Here is a 22,014-nt window from a genome sequence, read left to right on the forward strand (position 1 = left end):
ATTGTGTACTGTATTTCATTCTTTTCATGTTATGTTGTTATAACTGTAATAAAATTTTTTATTTTTATGGTGATTCTGCCTTTTGACATTGTTTTCATATTTCCCAGCTGACAGACTCCCTTAAAAACTAGAAATTATATGACCACTATTAATAAATGCAATCCACTGTGTAAAATAAAAATAGTAGGCTACCAAGTAGCTGAAAAACACAGTCTTACCTTTATGGCTTTTATTGCGGCCTTAGTGATCTGGGTCATTTTAGCCTTGGAAATTGGAGGCTTGTAGTCATTTAGCGAGTATAACTGTAAGGACAAAATCAAATAAAGCATGACTATATCCCAACATATACTATATCAGCACATACACTTCTACTGGACTGGGGTAAGGCCATTTGACCAATGAACATTGTCTGACCTCAAAGCTTCATCAAACAGACAATCGGTAGGTGTTAGACATTCATTAATCTGATATTCATCATCAATATCACAGTCCTAGAAAACCCCATTTGAGGTTCACCTACCCATTAGACAAAACTAGAATTTTCAATATTAGAATACCTGCTCATACAGTCAGCAGGTAACGTATGTGTATGGAAGGTTTCACACCAATTGACTTTGATTGTGTGATTGGCTATAGACAGATTTTGATAGAGCCTTCATTTTCAATAGACAGCTGTATCAAAAGGTTGTACTTTTTGTTCTTGCTCCTGATTCGACAACAAAATATATTCTGAATCCTATATAATAAATAGCATAACTTATTTTTATTATTTTTCATAAATCAATAGCACAGGTAAAGGGAACCAACTTTGCAATCTAGTATTTAATCATAGAAAATTGCCCGTTTATGTACTTATTTAACTTAATTGTATAGCACCATTCACTGTCCCATATAGGGCTCACAGTCTACATCCCCTATCAGTATGTTTTTGGAGGGTGGAAAGAAACCAAAGTACCCCGAGGAGACCCACGCACACATGGGAGAACATAAAAACTCCTTGGTTGAATTTAAGCCAAGGACTCCAGCGCTGCAAGGCTGTGGTGCTAACCACTGAGCCACCATGCTACCTGTGTCTATAACAATAAATCCTGTCTTCACTGTATTGGAGTGATTTCCGCCATTACTCTGTACATCAGCAGAAAAGATTACAATTTAAGGGTAGCTGGGTTTTTAAAGAAAGTTGAAATATGTGCAGGGTCTTGCTGGGCAGTCTGTTCTATGACTATACAAGCCTTCTTACACGATGTTCTATCGGATCTTCTGCTGCTAATAATCAAATAATGGCTGAGGCACAGCTTGCACCTAGTGGCAGGAAATTTAGAGAAATTTTTCAGGCAGAAATCAGCCACATTTTTAATTAAAGCGCATCACATTTTAAGACCAAGTTGTCTGAAACGTTAGTGACCAGGGGAGTGGAGAGAGACAGCGATATGAAGCTGGATTGTAATGCTTGGTAATCCTGCTGTGTTGTGAAAGAAAACAATCTCTCTATAGTGTAGCTGTCTCTCTGTTTTGAGGAAGTCTCTTCTTCCTCCCCTCTCCATATAAGTTTATTTATGATTTGATCAGGACCAGGAGGTAGCTAATAAGAGAAACAGTCAATTTTTGCATGAAAAAATAAAAGTTCACTTACGCTTTAAAAGGACCATAGGAAGAATATGCAAATCTGTCTTCCATGATGTAATTACATCAGGGAAGACAGGCTTGCACATTCCAGTGAGCGCCCTCTATTGGTTTGCAACACTGAGGCACCTGACTTCCTAATTACATCATGGAAGACAGATTTGCATATTCTTACCATGGTCCCTTGCAAAGTGGAGTGCTAAAGGCTTAATAAGTCTCCACACACCTATATGGTGGTCTCTCCCCAAGGAGTGACAATATCCCCCCTAACCCCGCTTTAAAAGGAGTCTATTGCCAAGGCCCAACATAAACCAGCGCACAGATTAGGGTTAGGGTCACCTGAATAAAACAGTGTCTCTAGAATCACCATTATTGTCAATATTCAAATTAATTGTTGAAGCAACAAGGATGTTGCCGCTTACCTCTTTAAAAAAAAAAAGGCAGTGTGTTCAAGGTTCCAAAGAGCCGCGAGTAACAAGGGAAAAATACAGTTTGATTCAAGTGACCCTAACCCATCTGTCGTGCTGGTTTGTATTGAATACTAGTGACACATTCCCTTTAAGAAAACACATTATAACAAAAGTCAGCAGAAAACACCTTTATGAAGGGGCCACACGGTGGAGTCCTGGTGTTCAAATCCCACTAAGGGCAAAAAACCATCTGCAAGGAGTTTGTATGTTCTCCCCGTGTTTGCATGGATTTCCATCCCATATTCCAAAAAAAGACATACTGATAGGGAAAAATGTACATTGTGAGCCATATGTGGGGCTCTCAATCTAAATAAATAAAAAAATAAATTAAAAAAAAATAACACCTTTAGGGCTTATGCCAGCGGTTCTCAACCTGTGGGTCAGGACCCCGGCAAAACACAGGAGTCGCCTAAAGCATACCTCCCAACCGTCCCGGTCAGTGGGAGGTATGTCCCGGTTTCAGCTTATCGGCGCCCGGAGGACACCGATGAGTTGAACACACAGGTGATTAAAGCAGGAGCTGTCACACATCGCGCCTACAACTATATCAGTAAGCGAGACTGCGTAGAGAGCGGCGGGGGAGCGTTGGAAGGTGAGCATAAGAGGGCGTTCACACTACCGTCTGTGTCCGACAGGTAGTGTCCGCTCCAAATCTGGCACGGACATTAGGAGCGGACACTAGCTGTGTCCGTGACACCTGTCATTTATTTAAATGGGCATCGGGTGCGTTCTTTTGCACTCTGTGCCCTTCCTTCACTGTCCGCATGTAAAGATGTCCGACTTCTCAAGCGGACAGAAAAACCCGACATGTAGGGCTCTTCTGTCCGCTTGAGAAGTCGGACATCTTTACATGCGGACAGTGAAGGAAGGGCACAGAGTGCAAAAGAACGCACCCGATGCCCATTTAAATAAATGACAGGTGTCACGGACACAGCTAGTGTCCGCTCCTAATGTCCGTGCCAGATTTGGAGCGGACACTAGGAGCGGACACTACCTGTCGGACACAGACGGTAGTGTGAATGCTCTCTAAGAGGTTTTTTTTTTTTTTGTTTTAAACATTAAGGTGGAACATAATGAAGGGGCAGATGAAGGGGGGGACGGCATGACACTGGGGACAGAGATGGAGGGACATGAAACTGTGGGCAGATGAAGGGGGGGACGGCATGACACTGGGGGCAGAGATGGAGAAACATGAAGCTCTGGGCAGAGATGGGGGAACATGAAACTGGGGAACAGATGGGGACATGAAACTGGGGGAAGAGATGGAGGGACATGAAACTGTGGGCAGATGAAGTGGGGTACGGAATGACACTGGGGGCAGAGATGGGAGGACATGAAACTGGGGGCAGAGATGGAGGGGGGGGACATGAAATTGGGGGAGAGATGGCGAGGGGACATATAATGTACGGGTGACTGTAGGAGGATTATACTGTGTGGGAGCACATGAAAAATGAATGAGAATGGGCGGAGTCAACATAAAAGTGGGCAGAGCTAAATTTGCAGCGGCGCGTGCCGCATATTTTGTCCCTCTTTCTAATCTTCAAAAGTTGGGAGGTATGCCTAAAGCCATCAGAAAATACATATTTCCGATGGCTTTTGCCACTCAGAAGTCGCGCTACTGTCTGCAGCAACACTATTCAGCTGGAATGCACGCCATTATGGACGCACATTCCAAACTGAATTGGGTCACCGCAACATGAGGAACTGTATTGCGGGGTCACGGCATTAGAAAGGTTGAGAACCACTGGCTTATGCACATCATGATAGGTAGCAATGTTTTCTCTGACTCTAGAAAGTGATATTGATCTCAGTTAAAACTAATATGAAACAGTTTGCCTGCAAAAGTGTGCACAATATGGTTGCCATCGGCACACAGTACTTCAGAGGATACAATGGGTTGTTAAATACTACTTTATTAGCTTATTTTAGTAGAGAACAGTCTCTAAAATTCTCCCTAGCAGTGCTCTAACTAAGCAGTGAGTTCCCTACATATGGAGTATTGCCAGTATGCACAGGTCTGGCAGAGGGTGAAAGGGGGAGGGTCCCTACAAATAGCTGTCTCTCTGGTTTTATACCACCGTAAATAGTGAAAACTATTCTAACAGTGGGAGAGTGTGAACTGTTACATATAGAGCTCACATTCATGATTGTGTCTTTAACTATTGAGATCTCTTTTTTTAATACCGTAGCTATCTTGGTAACATATGAAAGCTGAGAATATCAGGTTCTATAGAACAACAAGATCACCAGTCTAGGACGTAAACACAGCAGACTTTTTTTTTGTGGTTAAAAGGACAATAGTGCTGATGCAAGACACCGAAGTATCAGCTGTGAGCAGGAGATCTCACTACCTACCAAGAACTGTCACATGTTATCATAATAGCTGACTATGTCCCCCACCTCTGCAAAAATTTCTGCTTGTTATATCCACATGCTGTGACCCCCTCCTCGTGTCCTACAACCAAGTCGGCTGTATTATTATTATTATTATTAACATCAATCCGCACAGAGAACTAAATGATCCTGCAGTGTGTCTTTGTTTCTTTCTTTTTTAGTTGCTATGATTCCTAGGATTTCTCTATCTGCCATGAGCTTGTATGTGTTTCTCTCCTGTTATATACTACTGTACCATCTATGAAACTGTATCTGTGTAAATTTCCCCATTATGGGACTATTAAAGGAATATCTTATCTTATCTTACAATTCTGCAGCCGAAAATATACAGTGTATACTCGCTGTCTGGGCAAACCTTTTAAGGGAGAGTAGCTATGTGTGACACATGGAGTCATATGTTTTTCCATAATTTATGGACCAAACCACAAAACTCACTGACAAAATTCTCTCAAAAACAGATGTCAGTTAATAAGTTGATCAAATATGGAAACTGAACTCAACCTGACAAAATACAGACCCAAAGTTTCTGTCATATTATATGGTCTGGCACTCTTGTCTACTTGTTTCACATCATCTACATGAACCCAGGAGGACAGGAACTACCGGTACCTGGTTTTGGTAAGGGAATGGTAGTGTTTGAATTTTATAAAATAGCCAAAGATAGATATATGCACATGCATATAATTGCTTTTTTTGTTTTGCATGTGACTAGTAGTGGTATATGGTACTCTACTGAGAGCCTTGTCATGTATTTGTGACCAAAAGTTCGAAAACTTAAATCAAAAATTCATTTATGACATATGTATAAGAAAAAGTACTTAATATATACCTCCACTTACAGAATAATTTTTAACTGTAAATATGAATATAAAGAATAAGTATAATATAAGTAATATATTTTATTTTATTTAAGTAATGTTTTATTTTCCATCATAATCATCAAGCCGAGTTACTTTTTACATATTAGTCTATGGAGGGGAAGGGGAAGAAGCAAGCAGCTGAAAAACACACACAATTACCTGCTGACTACACTTTGGGACTCTGTCAATCTTTTAAAACTGTTAGGCCCCGTTCCCACAGAGTAACGCGCCACTCATTCTGACACGTGTTTACGTGTCAGACGAGTGAGACGCTTCAAAACAGATCCTATTGACTTCAATGGGTGCCAGCTGACGCGAACTACACATTGAAATCAATGGGAGGCTTTGAACAGGGCCTTATGTTTCAAGATAAAAGGCTACCAGTGTAAAGAATGAGGCAGTAAATCAATTAACAGTCTCCTCCTCCCCTCTCCATAGGGTTATGTGTTTAAGCTGGATATGGCCATGCATTCCATGTAAACAAACATGAAGATAAGAGCAGCATTTGCCACCTCCACTAATTCAAGTTCTTAGTAGCTGTTAATAGGCGTTGCTCGACTGACAGTACAGAGACCAAAACTGCAATCAGCATTGATTGCTCTGGAACAGTGGGGGCTAGAGAAAAATCTCCAACTGTGTCAGAATCAGTGGAGCAGCACCTATTAAATTGTGTAAAGAGCTGGACATGTTGGAGGTGGTGAAAGGTCCTTTTTAAGTGTACAGACAAACATTTCTTAATTATATATATTTTACAAGGTTTCTTATAGTCACATGCATTATTAATTTATGAAAAGTTGCTTTATAATTGGAGATACACAATGAAAATTGAAGAATGTTTCTACAGTTACCATCAGGTAGTGATGGAAACTTATAGTCAACAGAAGATATACCGTATATACTCGAGTATAAGCCGACCCGAATATAAGCCGAGGCCCCTAATTTTACCACAAAAAACTGGGAAAACTTATTGACTCGAGTATAAGCCTAGGGTGGAAATGCAGCAGCTACTGGAAAATTTCAAAATTAATATGGTTGAAGTTTTTGGGTGCAGTAGTTGCTGGGGAAGGGGAGGGAGGAGGGTGTTTTGGTTGTCTGTCTACCCCTTCCCTGAGCTTGAGGACTGTTTTTTTTTCCCCACTGGATGAATATAGGGTATCTGCAGTGCTCCTATTAACCCCTTTCCGATGGAAGAGGAGCACTGCAGATACCCTATATTCAGTAGACCGGGCACTTTCAGACACAGGGATACCTAATGTGTATGTGTTTCACAGTCATTTTCTACATTTATATGTATTCTAGGGAAAGGAGTGATTTACAACTTTTATTTACTTTTTTTTTTTTTAATTATATTCTTTAAAGCTTTTTTTCCCCACTATTTTATGGGAGATTCTATACATTATTATTGTGGTTGGTCATAGAGCCCCCATCCCTCCCCCCCCCCCCCTTCAAAAAAAAAAAAAATTATCTTTTTTGCTTGGCTCGAGTATAAGCCGAGGGGGGCTTTCTCAGCACAAAAACTGTGCTGAAAAATTCAGCTTATAATCGAGTATATACGGTACATTAGATCTTCTCTAACTCAACACCTTCTAAGTAAAACTCAGATTCATCAAGACCAACGCATGGTATCAGCATATATAGATGCAATCTGACCTTCAAACATGAGGTATCTATATAGTATCACTTTTTACATTTCTGTGAACAAGAGGGTTAATAGTAGTGTAAGCTTTGTTTTGACCATGCAGATTTTTTATGCCTCATGAGCCAATGTTGCATCTAGAACCAGAGACGAACAGCTGCATTATAACACACTGTCGACTATGGTTTTCAATATGGTTAAGAATATATGTGACTATACAGAGTTAAAAATAAATGTAGAAACTGGTGCTCAGTCTTTAGAGGGAACCTGTCAGGTGGTTTTTTCACCGTAAATTGACCCCAGAGTGTGCAGCATCCCGTAATGACCTTTCCTATGGTGCCCTCACTAAACTTTCTGTTGCTGAAAAGTTATACGTTTTTAAAATCTTATGTTAGCTAGTCAAGGGGCAGTGGGGAGCAGCTTCCTCTAGGCTTGCAGTCACTGCACTAATTCACACCCTGTGTGGCATAACAGACATATCCGTCACTCGGATCTCAGCCTGATATCTGCCAGTGTCGCAGGGTGTGATTTAGCACAATGACTGAATAAGGCTGAAGCCCCATGTTGCAAAAACTCTAATATGTATATTAGGGACAAGAAGTCCGAAGAGGAAAACTGTAGGCTTTCTGTGAAAAACATTACGGAAAAAAGACATAATACGTTTTTGCTCCTGTCTTTTTTTTTTTTTTGCCATAGCTTGCTACATATTCCCATGTACATAATCATATCTATATTTCTAGATAATTAAAAGTTAAACGTTTTTGCAAATAAGTAATTAAAAATTCTGCAGAGTTTTAAAGATATTCTCTAAGGGTGCATTCACACTACGGATACGCTGACTGATTCTGAACGTTAAAACATGTTCAGAATCAGCGGCGTATAAAGCAGATCCCATTCATTTCAATGGGAGCCAGCATACGAGCGCTCCCCATTGAAATGAATGGGCTGCTTTTTTCTCTACGGGCGCTCCCATTGACGTGAATGGGAAGCGCTCGCATGTACGGCTCGCTCGGCTCATTCCAAGCCATACACGCGAGCGCTTCCCATTCACTTCAATGGGAGCTCTTGTAGAGAAAAAAAGCAGGCCATTCATTTCAATGGGGAGCGCTCGTATGCCGGCTCCCATTGAAATGAATGGGATCTGCTTTATGCGCGCTGATTCTGAACGTGTTTTAATGTTCAGAATCAGTCAGCGTATCTGTAGTGTGAATGCACCCTTAACTTTCTTAGTGGTGACAGTCTGTTATCTTGATCGGTTGCCAATGGATATGACCACTAATGCAGAAACTTTCTATTGTCTGGGACTTGTCAGGAACCCAGCTATGATTTTCTTATTGTAGCTGGGTTATCACACAGGGACACTACATGTACCAGAAGATATCCTAGTCACAATAAAGAAATCAGGAGCTGGTCAATTGGAGCTGGTCAGTTCTTTTTTCCGGGAGCCATTTGTCCCGGCTCCCGGAAAAAAGAAGCATCATGCTTATTCTTTCAGGCGGACTCGCCCTGCGACATCCGCCTGAAGACACTCCCTCCTCCCGATTAGGCCCATTCATTTGGGCCTAATCCGAAGCGGAGTGCCGCGATTGGATGCCAGTGCACTGCACTGGGATCCAGTCACGACTACCCATATATTGGACAGGAATCTGAGGTGGCCTCCGCGTCAAATTCCGGTCCAAAATACCCCATGTGAATCCGGCCTAAAATTTGTCTCTCATTATTGGTTTGAAAGAGGCCATCTCCTTTAAGCAAAATTTGCATAAGTTTTTAATGGCTTATAACAACTTTTCAGAGAAAAAAAAAACTTAGTGAGGGGCACCATAGGAAAGTACATTACTTGATAGTACACACTCTGGGGTCTGTTTAGGGTGAAAAAAACACCTGACAGGTTCTCTGTTAGGCTAAGGCCCCACGTTGCGGAACGTGGCTAAAAAATGCTACTGAAAAAATGCAGTGGAAATAATGCAGCAGAAATGCATTGTGTTTTTTTCCTACAGCATTTTTCTTCCCTTATTAAATATATAGGCAAAAGCATTTCTGCAGATAAATGAAATTAGCAAGAATCTCATTCACTTTGTTGGTACAGTAAAACGTAGAGCGCACAAGTGGGTTTTCCTACGAAGTGACTGCATTCCCTGTGCAACCACTGAACTGTCAACATAAATAATATGCAGGGGCCACACGGTGGCTCAGTGGTTAGCACTGCAGCCTTGCAGCGCTGGAGTCCTGGTGTTCAAATCCCGCCAAGGGCAAAAAACCATCTGCAAGAAGTTTGTATGTTCTCCCCGTGTTTGCATGGATTTCCATCCCATATTCCAAAAAGACATACTGATAGGAAAAAATGTACATTGTAAGCTCTATGTGGGGCTCACAATCTACATAAAAAACAAACAAACAAGAATAAAACTAATATGCACAGATTTCCCTTCTGGCCACAGCAACAGTTTTTTTTTGTTGTTTTTTTTTTCAATCACCTTCCCATTAGAACCAAAAAGAGCCATCAATTTTTAGGCTGGATTTACACCAGAGTTGTCTCTCCGTACGGGGATTCCGTTCCCCTCTCCGCATTTCTCACCCTTTTCGGGTGGCATCCGAGCGGACCCCATTATAGTCTATAACTATAATGGTAACTGCGCGGTAACTGCTTTTTTAAAGCGGAACGGAAACCTAAATGCAGATGTGAACCTAGCCTTAGTTGGTGGAGGATTGTGACAAATGTATGACAAAGGCTGTTCCAGAGTAACTTTAAGAGATTTAACATAATAAATAATTTGATTATCAGATCAGAGCAAGATAGAGGACAGTATAGCTGGTGGACCGCGGTCTAAACATGGACTGCAGCCATCTGTTACCGTGCCTCCATAATGTCAGTGATTGGGAGGAACACATCTCCTAAAGGCAGCTCTTTAGTATTAATATATTGCTATAGTGGCAGGAGAAATTGGTAATCATTAGAGATGAGCGAATAGTATTCAAAACTATAGTTTTGAATACTTCGCTCCATAGGAATGAATGGAAACTGTCGGCGCGTGGCCCACGCTTAACCCCCTGGTGTTCGGCCGCTTCCATTCATTCCTATGTAAGCGAGGTATTCGAAACTAGAGTTTCGAGTACTATTCACTAATCTCTTGTAGTCATCTCAGCTGACACTATAGGAATGTATTAAATATAAATGGAAGTGATCGGGAGGTAAGTTTCACCTAACTGCTGCCAGGGTTTGTGTGAGGGGCATTGTATTGGGGTGGGGCGCAATAAGGAAGATTATACTGTGTATAATGTGTGGGCACCAATAGAGTATTACACTTTGTAGGGGACAGCGAGGAGCATTACTGTGTGGGGCACTAATGCCCCAATAATGTCTTCTCCACACAGTATAATGCTCCTTAGTGCCACCCGTCCACATTATAATGTTCTATTAGTGTCCTCACACAGTATAATGTTACTTAATGCCCCCCCATAGACATTATAATATCACGTTAGTGCCCCACACATAGTATCATGCGCCTTATTGCCCCCTCACAGTATAATTACTCAATAATGGTAGATAATAATCTTCCTTATCCTTCTTAACATAACACTTACTAACGATGACCCCTCTACTATATTTTCAAAGGGGCTCTACCATTGGGAACAGTCATTTTCAACTAAGCACATCCTTGCATAGCCTTTAGAAAGGCTATTCCTCATCTACTTTTTGTATGTAAATCGCCTCAGTAGTTTTTGAATGAGCCAGTTTTTATTCATATGCTAATTAGCCTGTCGGTGCACCCCAGAAGTGTAATCGTGCACCCTCTGCCTATTCTTTCCTATGGGTTTATACAGCACAGGCTGCTGCTGATGATGATAACTTCCTGCTGCCACACACAGATAGGAGAGAAAAGAATAGAGTGAGTGCTGCTGGGAATTTCCTGTGTGGGCTGGAGACTAATTAGCATATGAATAAAACAGACTTATTCAGAAACCACTGAGGCAATTTACATACTAAAGATATGGTGTGGAATAGCCTTTCTAAAGGCTATGCAAGGATGTGATTAGTTAAAAATGACTTTTCCCAATGATAGAGCCCCTTTAATTAAAATAACTGCTATTGATCATTCTTGAAGTTTTTATTTCTCAGTGGGTACCAGCTTCTTCTGAGATTGTAGATATGTACGAACCGGGGCGTTAACCCCTCATATGCTGCAGTCAGATAGCAACAGCAGCATCTAAATGATTCATCCCTCATCCAATCAGAACTATTAATCTCTCTTTCTATATATATATTTATATAGTGTGAGAAGGTGACAGGCAGAGTGCTGGAGTCACAGTATATCTCCCCCAGATTCCTGACATATGTGTGGTCCAGGACGGATCTTGAATAAGCTGTAGCCCCAGGTGTGGGTCATACGCTTATTACTGGGCCATAAAAGACTGCAGAGCCTGCACTTCAGGGCAGATCCTGGGAGGAGAGAAAGTGCCTGGGTCTGTCCTGAGACTGAGAACTTTGTGTACAGTACAGTGTTGTTTTGGTTGATTACAGTTAGTATTTTCTGTTTAGTTAGTGCTCAGACGAGCAGGATTTATTTAGCCTTTTTTGCCTAAAGGTAAGGCTGTATTTTATTTTGCTTATCCTGTGCCTGACGTAAAGATTTATTTATTTTGCTGTTTTTTAACTAAACCGGTTTTGCAGCAAGATTTGTGTCCTTGTCACTGACTGGTTGGGTCCGCACCACTGCTTCTACCGAGATACCTTCCCCCAAATATATATATAACATTATTTATCCTGGAGAGTGAAAGCTGTACTTAAAAAAATAAATAAAAAACCCTACAATACCCAAATTGCTATTTAATTTCTTAAAAAGTCATATAAAATAATGTAATGGTTACATAAAATATCACTTTGAAAAAAATGTATGTCTTTTTCCTAAGATTGGTCATGAATGTTAAATTAGCTGAAGTACAACTGCTGGGACCACTGCAGATAATATGTTTTTACATGACTGTAGTTTAGCTGCTCACTCGCCATCCCCCTATAGCAGAAGTTATGAGTTACTGCTGCGGTATCCCACTAAAGTCCATCAAAATGACACATGGGAAAACACCCGTAGGATACACATATTATATTGCACTACATGCTGGGACATAGTGATAGTAGAGAAAAAAAAACATTCCAGTATATATGTGAAGCCAAAGACCAATTTCACATGGCCGTCGTTCTGATAATTCAAACAGTAATAAGAACCTATTGCAATTAGTTCGGGTTATATGGGATAAATAAATAAGGGGATTAAAAAAAAAAAAAACTCTCTAGAAGTAGGAGATGGATTTTAGTAATCTAATAATATTAAAATATAAAGATACACTAAGGGCTGGTTCACCCAGGGTCTTTTGGCAACGGATTTTGATGCGGAACCAGCTTTAAAATCCGTTGACAAAAATGTCTAGCTAGTAGCAGAAAAAAGAAGCGAGCTGCCCTATCTTGCCGTGGATTCCGTGGCTGAATCAGCTGTGGCGTGCGGCTCCAGCCCATTCATTTGGGCCTAATCCGGAGTGGAATGCCGCAACAGGATGCCAGTGCACTGCACCGGCATCCCGTCATGGCAGCCGCGTCGGAATGTTTACACGTAAAACTCCGTCCTCCGTTTTTTATACAACATTGAGGTCTATGGATGGCGGACAAAAAAACGGCTTTCCAATGGCCAGTAATCCATTTGTGTCCATTTTGCAATCAGTTTTTCCCCCTTAATTCTTCTATAGTCATGCTCAGAATAAAGAATGAAGCAAAGGAAAAAAAAAACGGAAAAAAAACCCACAGATCCACCAGACAAATGGACAGTCTAGAGATGAGCGAGTACTATTCGAAACGGCAGTTTCGAATAGCACGCACCCATAGGAATGAATGGATGTAGCCGGCTCCATTCACACCTTTTTGGTGGATCTGTAAAAAAAAATATGAAGATGTGAACATAGTGCAAGTCCATCACTGGAAGCAGTTGTGACCCAATTCAACCAGTGATTGACTAAGGAGCCTGCTTCAGGCATTTCCTTGTGTCTTCAAGACACCAGGTAAAGACCAGTATGGATACAGGCAGCACTCGCTGGGCATCAGTTAGAGACAAGACCTAAATTTTCATGTTAGTATTCCCATTCTACTAAATGGTTTTTTTTCATCCCCTTTAACAAGTTTTAAATATAATCCTAAAAAGAAAATGACATTAAAGGGAAACAAAACCATAGGATGGCTGCAGGATTGGTGGAACCTATTAAAATTTAAAGGGGCATTCACAATAAAATAAACATGCCTCAATACATACAGTCGAAAAGTTATTAATGTGTAACAGATCTTAATTATTAAGTCAAGATCTATTCTCAGCTATTTCCCCATGGTGACAATTACTTCCTATATCTGGTTATCATAGTAATGTCCACCAGATGCTGTGAGCTGAGGGACACCTTTTGTCTGCCTTTCCTGCAGGTTTCACTTGTAGATTCCCCTGCTCTCTATTACAGAGTACACAACTAGGAAGGTGGGGACAGCAGGAGCCAGACTGCAGTGAACTCCTGAGGCTAAAGCCCCACATTGCAGAAACCAAGCTTTTTTTGTTGCAGATTTTGCTGCAGTTTTTTGAGCCAAAGCCAGGAGTGGATTGAGCAGAAAGGAGAAGTATGTCCCTATATATGTCCCATTCCTTTGGTGGTTATAGTTGCTTGACGGCCACACGGTATTTCACATGGTACAAGCATTTGCCTGCCCACAGAAAATGAGACCTAGAGCTCTAAAGGGGTGGATAAAGAGGCTAAAGCAATGAAAATGAATTTTATATATATGCGTGTGTGTATATATATATATATATATATATATATATATATATATATATATATAAAATTATTATTTTTTTGCATTCATGGTGTTAACATAACTGCATCACTCCAAGGTTTCTTTCCTTCCTGTTCGTGGGCGAACCCCTTTAATGGGGTCATTTTGAGTTTAGATTTTTTTTTGGAACAGCAAGAATATGTAGACTGTGCTATTCTTACTGCAAAAAAAATGGAACGGCTGACAGGAATAACAAGGAAATTCCCAAAGCAATACAGCCCAGCAGTAAAAGATACTAAGCATCTTTAACACACTAAGGGTACATTCACATTTAGCTTTTTTACATTTTTTTTTTTTGGGGATCTGCTAACCGGATGCAGAAAAAAAAAAGTGGGCCTCAAGTGCGCAGGGCAAGGGCAGTCCAAGCTCAATTCTGCTATTTATAGAGCAGCTCTTATAAAATATTGCAACAAAACGGGAGCCTCGTTGTGTTGATGAGGCCGAATCACAGTTTCTGTGAAAGTACCATTTGTTCCCCTCTTAGTTGACTGGACAAACTGTAAGGCTGGTCTTACACGGCCGTAATGATTTTACGGTCCGCAAGTTGCTGATCAGCAACACAGACACCATAGATGCCTGTAAACTGCCGCACTCGCCCATAGAGTTCTATGGGCGAGTCCATGCAGTGCCGCAATTCACGGCCATTACGGACATGTTCTATAAATTGCAGACCACGGTTGCGGCCCGGCCCCACCACTGATAAAATATCCAGTGGTGTAAGAGGCCACATTGAATATAATGTCTCCGCAAATGGTCCGCTATTGAAAACCCTCAATTGCGGACTTACATTACGGCCGTGTAAGACCAGCCTAAACCATGGAGTAAGGTCCCATGCACATAACTAAGTGTACCATCCAAGGGAGGCTCCGATGCTCCTTTCCAATGATTATAGAGCAGATTCTATCCTGCGCCGTGACATCGGAACCAAAAAGGAACCTGGCAGTCATCCAAGTGCATTTTCATATAAAATCAGCCCCCCTCTGCCTGTACACTAAGGCTCTGGTGACAGCTGTGTTAGGCTTGGTTGACACATCAGTATGCTATCCGACCATTTGAATTCAGTTTGACACTTTAAAACAGACTGATGCACATACTGATTGTATACTGACACCTTTTTATGCTGATAGTAAATGATGTCCTCCCCTAGAGGACAAATAAGGATTAAAAGTAGCAATTGTAAACAGAGTAGAGATAAGGACATTTATTATATGAGATAAGGACATTTATTATATGAGATGAGGACATTTATTATACCCCTTATCTCTACTCTGTTTACAATTTGCTGCTTTTAATCCCCTTATCTGTCCTCTAGGGGACAGACAGCGTTTGCTATCAGCATAAAAAGGTGTCAGTATACAATCAGTATGTGCATCAGTCCGTTTTAAAGTGTCAAACTGAATTCAAACGGACGGACGGATGGCATACTGATGTGTGAACCAAGCATTAGAGCTCATCTACAATCTTGCACATCCAATAAAATGATATAGAATCTAGCAGATACTCGAAAAACCCCATTATAGTCAATGGGAGTCCTTCGGAATCCAGTGGCGTTTGCCATTAGACAGAACTGTTTTAATGTTTGCTACATTCAGTAGCAGTTAAAGGTGATGTCCTTCTCTAACTGGTCTGGCGGACTCTTGTGATCAGAACCAACAGTTGGACCATTCCCACCAGTCCCCATAGCAAAAGTAATTACCTTTGAAATCAGGTAAGGAGAGAGGGGGCTGGGTAACCTGGGGGTCGGAGCACTGCTTCCGATCACATGATCAGGGCTAGGGATGAGGTCGTAACCCCTGGGTACATAATTAAGAGTCCACATGAACAGGTAAGGTATTCTAAATTCCCTGGACAACCGCTTTAAAGCTGAGATTAACTTAGACTAAATACACATGTGGACAAAATTGTTGATACCCCTCGTTTAATGACAGAAAAAACCCAGAATGGTCACAGAAATAACTTGAATCTGAAAAGAGTAATAATAACCAAACTACATGATGACAAGGCACAAAGCTTCTGGGAGAATATCCTATGGACAGATGAGACAAAAATCAAACTTTTTGAGAAGGCACATCAGCTCTATGTTCACAGACAGAAAAATGAAGCATATCCTGAAAAGAACACGGTCCCTACTGGGAAACAAGGAGGAGGCTCTGTTATGTGCTGGGGCTACTTTGCTGCATCTGGCACAGTCTTGAATCTGTGCAGGGTACAATGAAATCTCAAGACTATCAAGGGATTCTAGAGAGAAATGTGCTGCCCAGTATCAGAAAGCTTGGTCTCAGTCGCAGGTCATGGGTCTTGCAACAGGATAATGACCCAAAACACACAGCTAAAAACACCCAAGAATGGCTAAGAGGAAAACACTTGACTATTCTGAAATGGCCTTCTATGAAACATGCTCCCTTCAAACCTGAGACAACTGGAGAAGTTTGCTCATGAGGAGTGGCCCAAAATACCTGCTGAGAGGTGCAGAAGTCACATTGACAGTTAGGGGGCGTTCAGACTGGCGTAGGTGTCCGACAGCTAGTGTCCGATGCTAATGTCTGCGCAAAATGTTGCGTGGACATTAGCATCGTACACTAGCTGTGTCCGTTACATTGTGCATTGATTTAATGGGACATCATGTGCGTTCTTTTACAGTCCGTGTCTGTCCTTAAGTGTCCGTTCACAAAGATGTCCAATTTTTCAACTGGACAGCAAAAACCTACATGCCAAAATCCACCTGCCACGACTGTCGCGGCTTCTCCCTCCGAAGTAGGCTCAAATTAATGGGCCGACTCCGGAGGTTGCTGCCGCGAGACGGACGGCACGGCTAAACGAGCCGCGGAATCCGCCTGAAGAAAGGGAAGCTCGCTTCTTTTTTCCGCTAGCGGCAACATGCCACTAGCGGAAAAAGGAACGCTAGCGGTCTCCATAGACCACCATTGTGAGGGGCGGATTATGATGTGGATTCCATGCCATAATCCGCCCCCTCTGTGCCTGTGTGAACTAGCCCTAAATCTGTGTGACTCCAATTGAAATGAATAGGAGAGTTGGAAGGCATTTTTTTGGCAGAGTCTGCCCCAAAAATCCACCTTCAAAAAACTCAGTGTGAACATACCCTAACTGTTCTCTGTGCTTGTTACTTAAGTTTGCCATATACTTAAAGCCAAGTAAACTTTTATTTATTTTTTCATAAAGCAATACTGCAGTTAACAAATGCAATATATTTCACTAAAGAAAAGTAGCTTTGACTTTAAAGGGGTTGGCCACTTTCAGACCAATATTAACAAACAAATGTACAATAAAAAGCTATACAATTTTCCAATATACTTTCTGTATCAATTCCTCACAGTTTTCTAGATTTCGGCTTGTTGCCATTCATTCTGTTATTTCTAGAGGATAAAAGTCTGACCATGGTCATGTGATTTACGGTCCATGGTCATGTGATGAGCACACAGGTGTCAGCTGATTACCAGGCAGATGTCTGATTATTGTGCTGTGACTGTAACGAGCGGCACCTGTGTACTCATCACATGACCATGGACTGTAAATCACATGACAATGGTCAGAGTTTTATCCTCTAGAAGTAACAGAATGAGTGACAGCAAGCAGAGATCTAGAAAACCGTGAGGAATTGATACAGAAAGTGTATTGGAAAATTGTATATCTTTTTATTGTACATTTGTTTGTCAATATTGTCTGAAAGTGGCCAACCCCTTTAACTATTACTCCTGTCTATATTGAATTATTTCAGCCTGTACACCATGCACAAAGCAAATCAGTTTACAATGACTTTCACCACCTCCAACAATTGCAAATCTTCACATCAATTAATAACTGAGAAATCCACCGATTCTGGCACAGTTGGAATTCTTTTTCTAGCCCTCACTGTTTCTGAGTAATCAATGCTGTTAGTTTTGGTGCCTGATATGCTATTTAGGCTCTGTACTGTCAGGAGGGCGGTGTCAGGCAGTAGCAGACACAGGGTGTGATTCTGTGCTCTGACAATGGCTGCCTCTGATTGGAACTCTGAATCACACACTTGTGCCTGACACTGACCTTCTGATATGACAGAGCCTAAACAGCTCATAAGGAACCCAAACTGGCTGCACTTGTAGCTCAGGAACAGTGAGCTAGAGAGAAAAATTCAACTGTGCTCTAATCAATGCAGCAGCGACTATATAACAGATGCCAAGAAATTGAATTGTTGGGAGTCACTGATCGGTCCTGTTTAAGGCTAAGGCCCCACATTGTGGAAACACAGCTTTTTTTGTTGCAGATTTTGTTGCAGTTTTTTGAGCCAAAGCTAGGAGTGGATTTAGCAGAAGATAGAAGTATAAGACTTTCCTATATATTGCTCATTCCTTTTGAAGCCATTCTTGACTTTGGCTCAAAAAACTGCAACATAATCTGCAACAAAAAAAAGCTGCGTTTCCGCAATGTAGGGCCTTAGCCTACATGAGTTATTTCTGTCAGGAGAAGGCTGCCCAGTCATTCCTGATAACCATACTGTGAGAGAACTGTCACTTTATCTTGCAGACATCTCTTACTCATCCTCCCCTCTGCATAGACATCTACTGTACAGCACTTTTCTTAAATAAAGTAGGTATGTTACAAAGTTTGTTAACTTCACAATGGTGTTGTGAAAAATCAGATTTTAGAAATAAAAATGCTTGACAGTGGAAAATGCATTACCCCTCAAATGTACACACAAGTATTTTCAATTTCCCAAAAATACTTTTTTCACAACACCTTAGGCTGGTCTTACACGACTGTAGTTTTGCACCGCAAATGGTCCGCAATTGCGGGTTCAAAATTGCGGACCATTTACGGTCCCATAATTTTCTATGAGGCCTCTTACACGATCGTAGATTTTGTCAGTGGTGTGGCGTGCCACAACCGTGGTCCGGACAGTATACCGCATGCCCGTAATGGCCGTGCTTTTACGGCATGGAAGGTCCAATAGAAGTCTATGGGCGCGTGCATTTTTGCGGATATACACTGAACATACATCAGTGTATATCCGCAATTGCAGATATCAACATGTGTGTTTTGTGGTGTGCTTTGTTTTTTGCAGATCCGCATAATACTGATACACACGGAACGTTGCGGATGCACTTTGCAGATGTCTGCGGAATTAATTTTTAAAGTGAAATTTGTGTTGCGGGTCCGCAAAAACCACTACGGTCGTGTAAGACCAGCCTTACTGTTCGCTGATGGCTATTACTTACAACTCCTCCATGCTTGAGTGAGTACACATGTGTACTCAAATAGGGAGATGGCCGTAAGATGGTGCCAGACACCTCTGTCACTGGCTTACCTATCCTAAGAACAAAGTTATCAAGCATGGTAAAATTCAACAGCTTGATTCTTCAACAGATCCAGGACAGCCTCACGTACATTGGTCGGCCACTGTAGCTGAAATCAGTAGGTATAGCTGACATTAATGGGGTTAGGTCATCTTATTTAGGTCAGTGACGGACTCCAGCTGATCAGATGTTTTGACAGGACCATGCATCTTTATAGGCTAGAGCTGCAGCATTGACACATTGTCTTTTTTTATAGAAGCTGTTATAATTGCAGCGGTGTCTTATATGTTTCAATCATAACAGCTACTAGAAAAAAAATGCAATATGTGAGCCCTGCAAGCTTTCATGTGTAAACAGTAGTAGTGATGTAAAAATAACTGGTGGGCAGGGGTCCCAACAATCGGGCCTCTATCGATTTGAAACTGATGTATTATCTTAACCACTTCCGGATCGCCCATAGACTACATACGTCCGAGACGTAGTTGCCTTGTTCTGACAGGATGTACCGGTAAGTCCTGTCAGAACACAGCAGCTGCATGAGATTGTGCAGCTGCTGAAACTGGGAGCCGGCTGTAACTTCAGCCGGAGCTCCCAGAGAGAAGGCAGGGAAGGTTTATTCCCTTCCCTGCCTTCTCGTTCGCCGTGTATACAGCGCTCAATGAGCGCTGTATACAAAGCTATGCACGCCACCATGATGCGGCGGCTCTCTGACCTGGTGGTCACATGATCTGCCGAGCTCAGCGTCTTACAAGAGCTGCTGGGTCCTACAGGACCCAGATCAGTTCTATAAGTCTAAAGAACAGTGTGCAGGTGGCTGTATTCCTCCTGCAACTGGGGCTAAATGTACCAGCCCCAGTTGCAGAGGAAATCAGCCTCCCTAATAAACAAAAAAGTGATCAGATGTCCCCAAAGGTCTCTTATGACTTTATAGGGACACAATCTTAAAAAAAATATATATACCGTATTTTACGGACTATAAGACGCACTTTTTTTCCCAAAAATTTTTTGGGGAAAAGAAGGGTGCGTCTTATAGTCTGAAGGTGGCGCCTGGCATCCGCTGTAATAGAGAGGCGGAAGCCGGCAAGTGATAGACGCCATTACAGGTGCCGGGGCCTGAGACATCGCTGCGCTCCTCTGCCCTGCATGAAGCCAGCAGCGGCAGGGGCTCCTCCGTCCCCCCGCTGCTGGCTTCATGAAGGGCAGAGGATCATAGCGATGTCTCAGGCCCCGGCGTCTATCCCTCCCCGGCATCCGCCTCTCTAGTACAGCGGATGCGGGTCAGTATCCGTGGCCCCTTCTCCCCCGGGGCCGGTCCCCACCGGCCCCGTACCTGTAAAGTTGCAGGCCGGCTCCTGCGCGGCGATATCGCTGGAGCCGACCTGTCCGGGTGACAGCCGGGAGCCTAATGAGGCTCCGAGGCCTCTCACTGCTATATTAGTATTGCGGCTGGTCTCTATGACCAGCCGCCGTAATACTAATATACAGAATGTCCCATAGACGGCAATACAGTTGTATTGCCGTCTATGGGACTTGCGATCAAGTGACCGCAGGTTCAAGCCCCCGGGGGGGAATAAAATAGTAAAAAAAAAAAAAAAAGCTTTAAAAAGTTCTAAATCACCTCCTGTTTTTTTTTCAATACAAGGTGATCTAAGCAATAGATATCCCCCAAAATGGTATAACTAAAAAGTACAGCTGGCCCCGCAAAAAAAAACGCTCTATACATCCCCATACAGCTGCAGGGTCACCTGTCAATGTGGCCTTGCAGCTGTTGCAAAACTACAACTCCCATATATTAAATATTTTACCAGTTTTTGCTTCAAAATTTTTTTTCCCTATTTTCCTCCTCTAAAACCTAGGTGCGTCTTATAGTCCGAAAAATACGGTATATATATATATATATATATATATATATATATATATATATATATATATTTTTTTTTTATTTTTTTTTTTAAAAAAAGTTTAAAAAAAATATGTAAATAAAATAATTTAAATAAATAAAATAATACACCAATAAAATGCCATTATTAAAGGTTATAGCCCCACCTCCGACGACACCATACAAAATAAAAATTACCGTAACAGAGAGGAAAAACTATTTTATAAAGTTTTTCAGTAGCAAAAAAAAAAAAAAAAAAAAAAAAAAAATGAAAACCAGACACGATTTCCCTCCTATTTTGTTTATATTTTCCTGGATAAAACTAAAACACATTCGGAAAAAAACCAACATATAAATAAATCCCTATGTGTCCCCGAAAAAAGACGCAAAAATTAGTTGAATGAGACATATGAGAAAAATGTTACAGCCCTCAAAACTGCATATACAAAAAAAACCCCTAAAACGTGTCTGATCCTGAACCACAAATTGGCCCAGTATTGATGTGGTTAAAGATAGATCACAAAAAAAAAAAAAAAATGTTATAAAGGATTGCCGTGCTTCACCCAATAGATGGATATCAAATCTTTATTAAAGTTCAAACAACTAATGCTGTGTTCACACATCAGTATGCCATCCGTCCGTTTGAATTCAGTTTGAGACTAAAAACGGACTGATGCACATACTGATTGTATACTGACACCTTTTTATGCTGATAGCAACCGCTGTCCATCCCCAATGATTATAGAGCAGATTCTATCCTGCGCCGTGACATCGGAACAGAAAGGAACCTGGCAGTATATATAGTATCATATAAAATTAACCCCCCTCTGCCTGTACACTAAAGCTCTGGTGACAGCTGTGTTAGGCTTGGTAAATGATGTCCTCCCCTAGAGGACAGATAAAGGGATTAAAAGTAGCCATTGTAAACAGAGTAGAGATAAGGACATTTATCATATGAGATAAGGGCATATATTATATGTCCTTATCTTTACTTTGTTTACAATT

The 22,014-nt window shown here is 41.5% G+C and overlaps 1 protein-coding gene across 4 annotated transcripts in view; it reads right to left on the bottom strand.

Moving 5' to 3' along the window:
• Nucleotides 1–22,014, bottom strand: part of SCAF8 (SR-related CTD associated factor 8) — a 143,130-nt gene that overhangs the window by 105,249 nt on the left and 15,867 nt on the right. For all 4 annotated transcript variants that reach the window (XR_012715318.1, XM_075267764.1, XM_075267765.1 and 1 more), the window contains one exon: nucleotides 219–302. Coding sequence is in view for 3 of the 4 variants with exons in the window: in XM_075267764.1 (XP_075123865.1) it covers nucleotides 219–302 (84 nt within the window). In the remaining variant the exon portion in view is untranslated. The remainder of the gene's footprint in view (nucleotides 1–218; nucleotides 303–22,014) is intronic.

This window comes from Leptodactylus fuscus, chromosome 3, assembly GCF_031893055.1.
Source record: "Leptodactylus fuscus isolate aLepFus1 chromosome 3, aLepFus1.hap2, whole genome shotgun sequence".
Lineage (NCBI taxonomy): Eukaryota > Metazoa > Chordata > Amphibia > Anura > Leptodactylidae > Leptodactylus > Leptodactylus fuscus.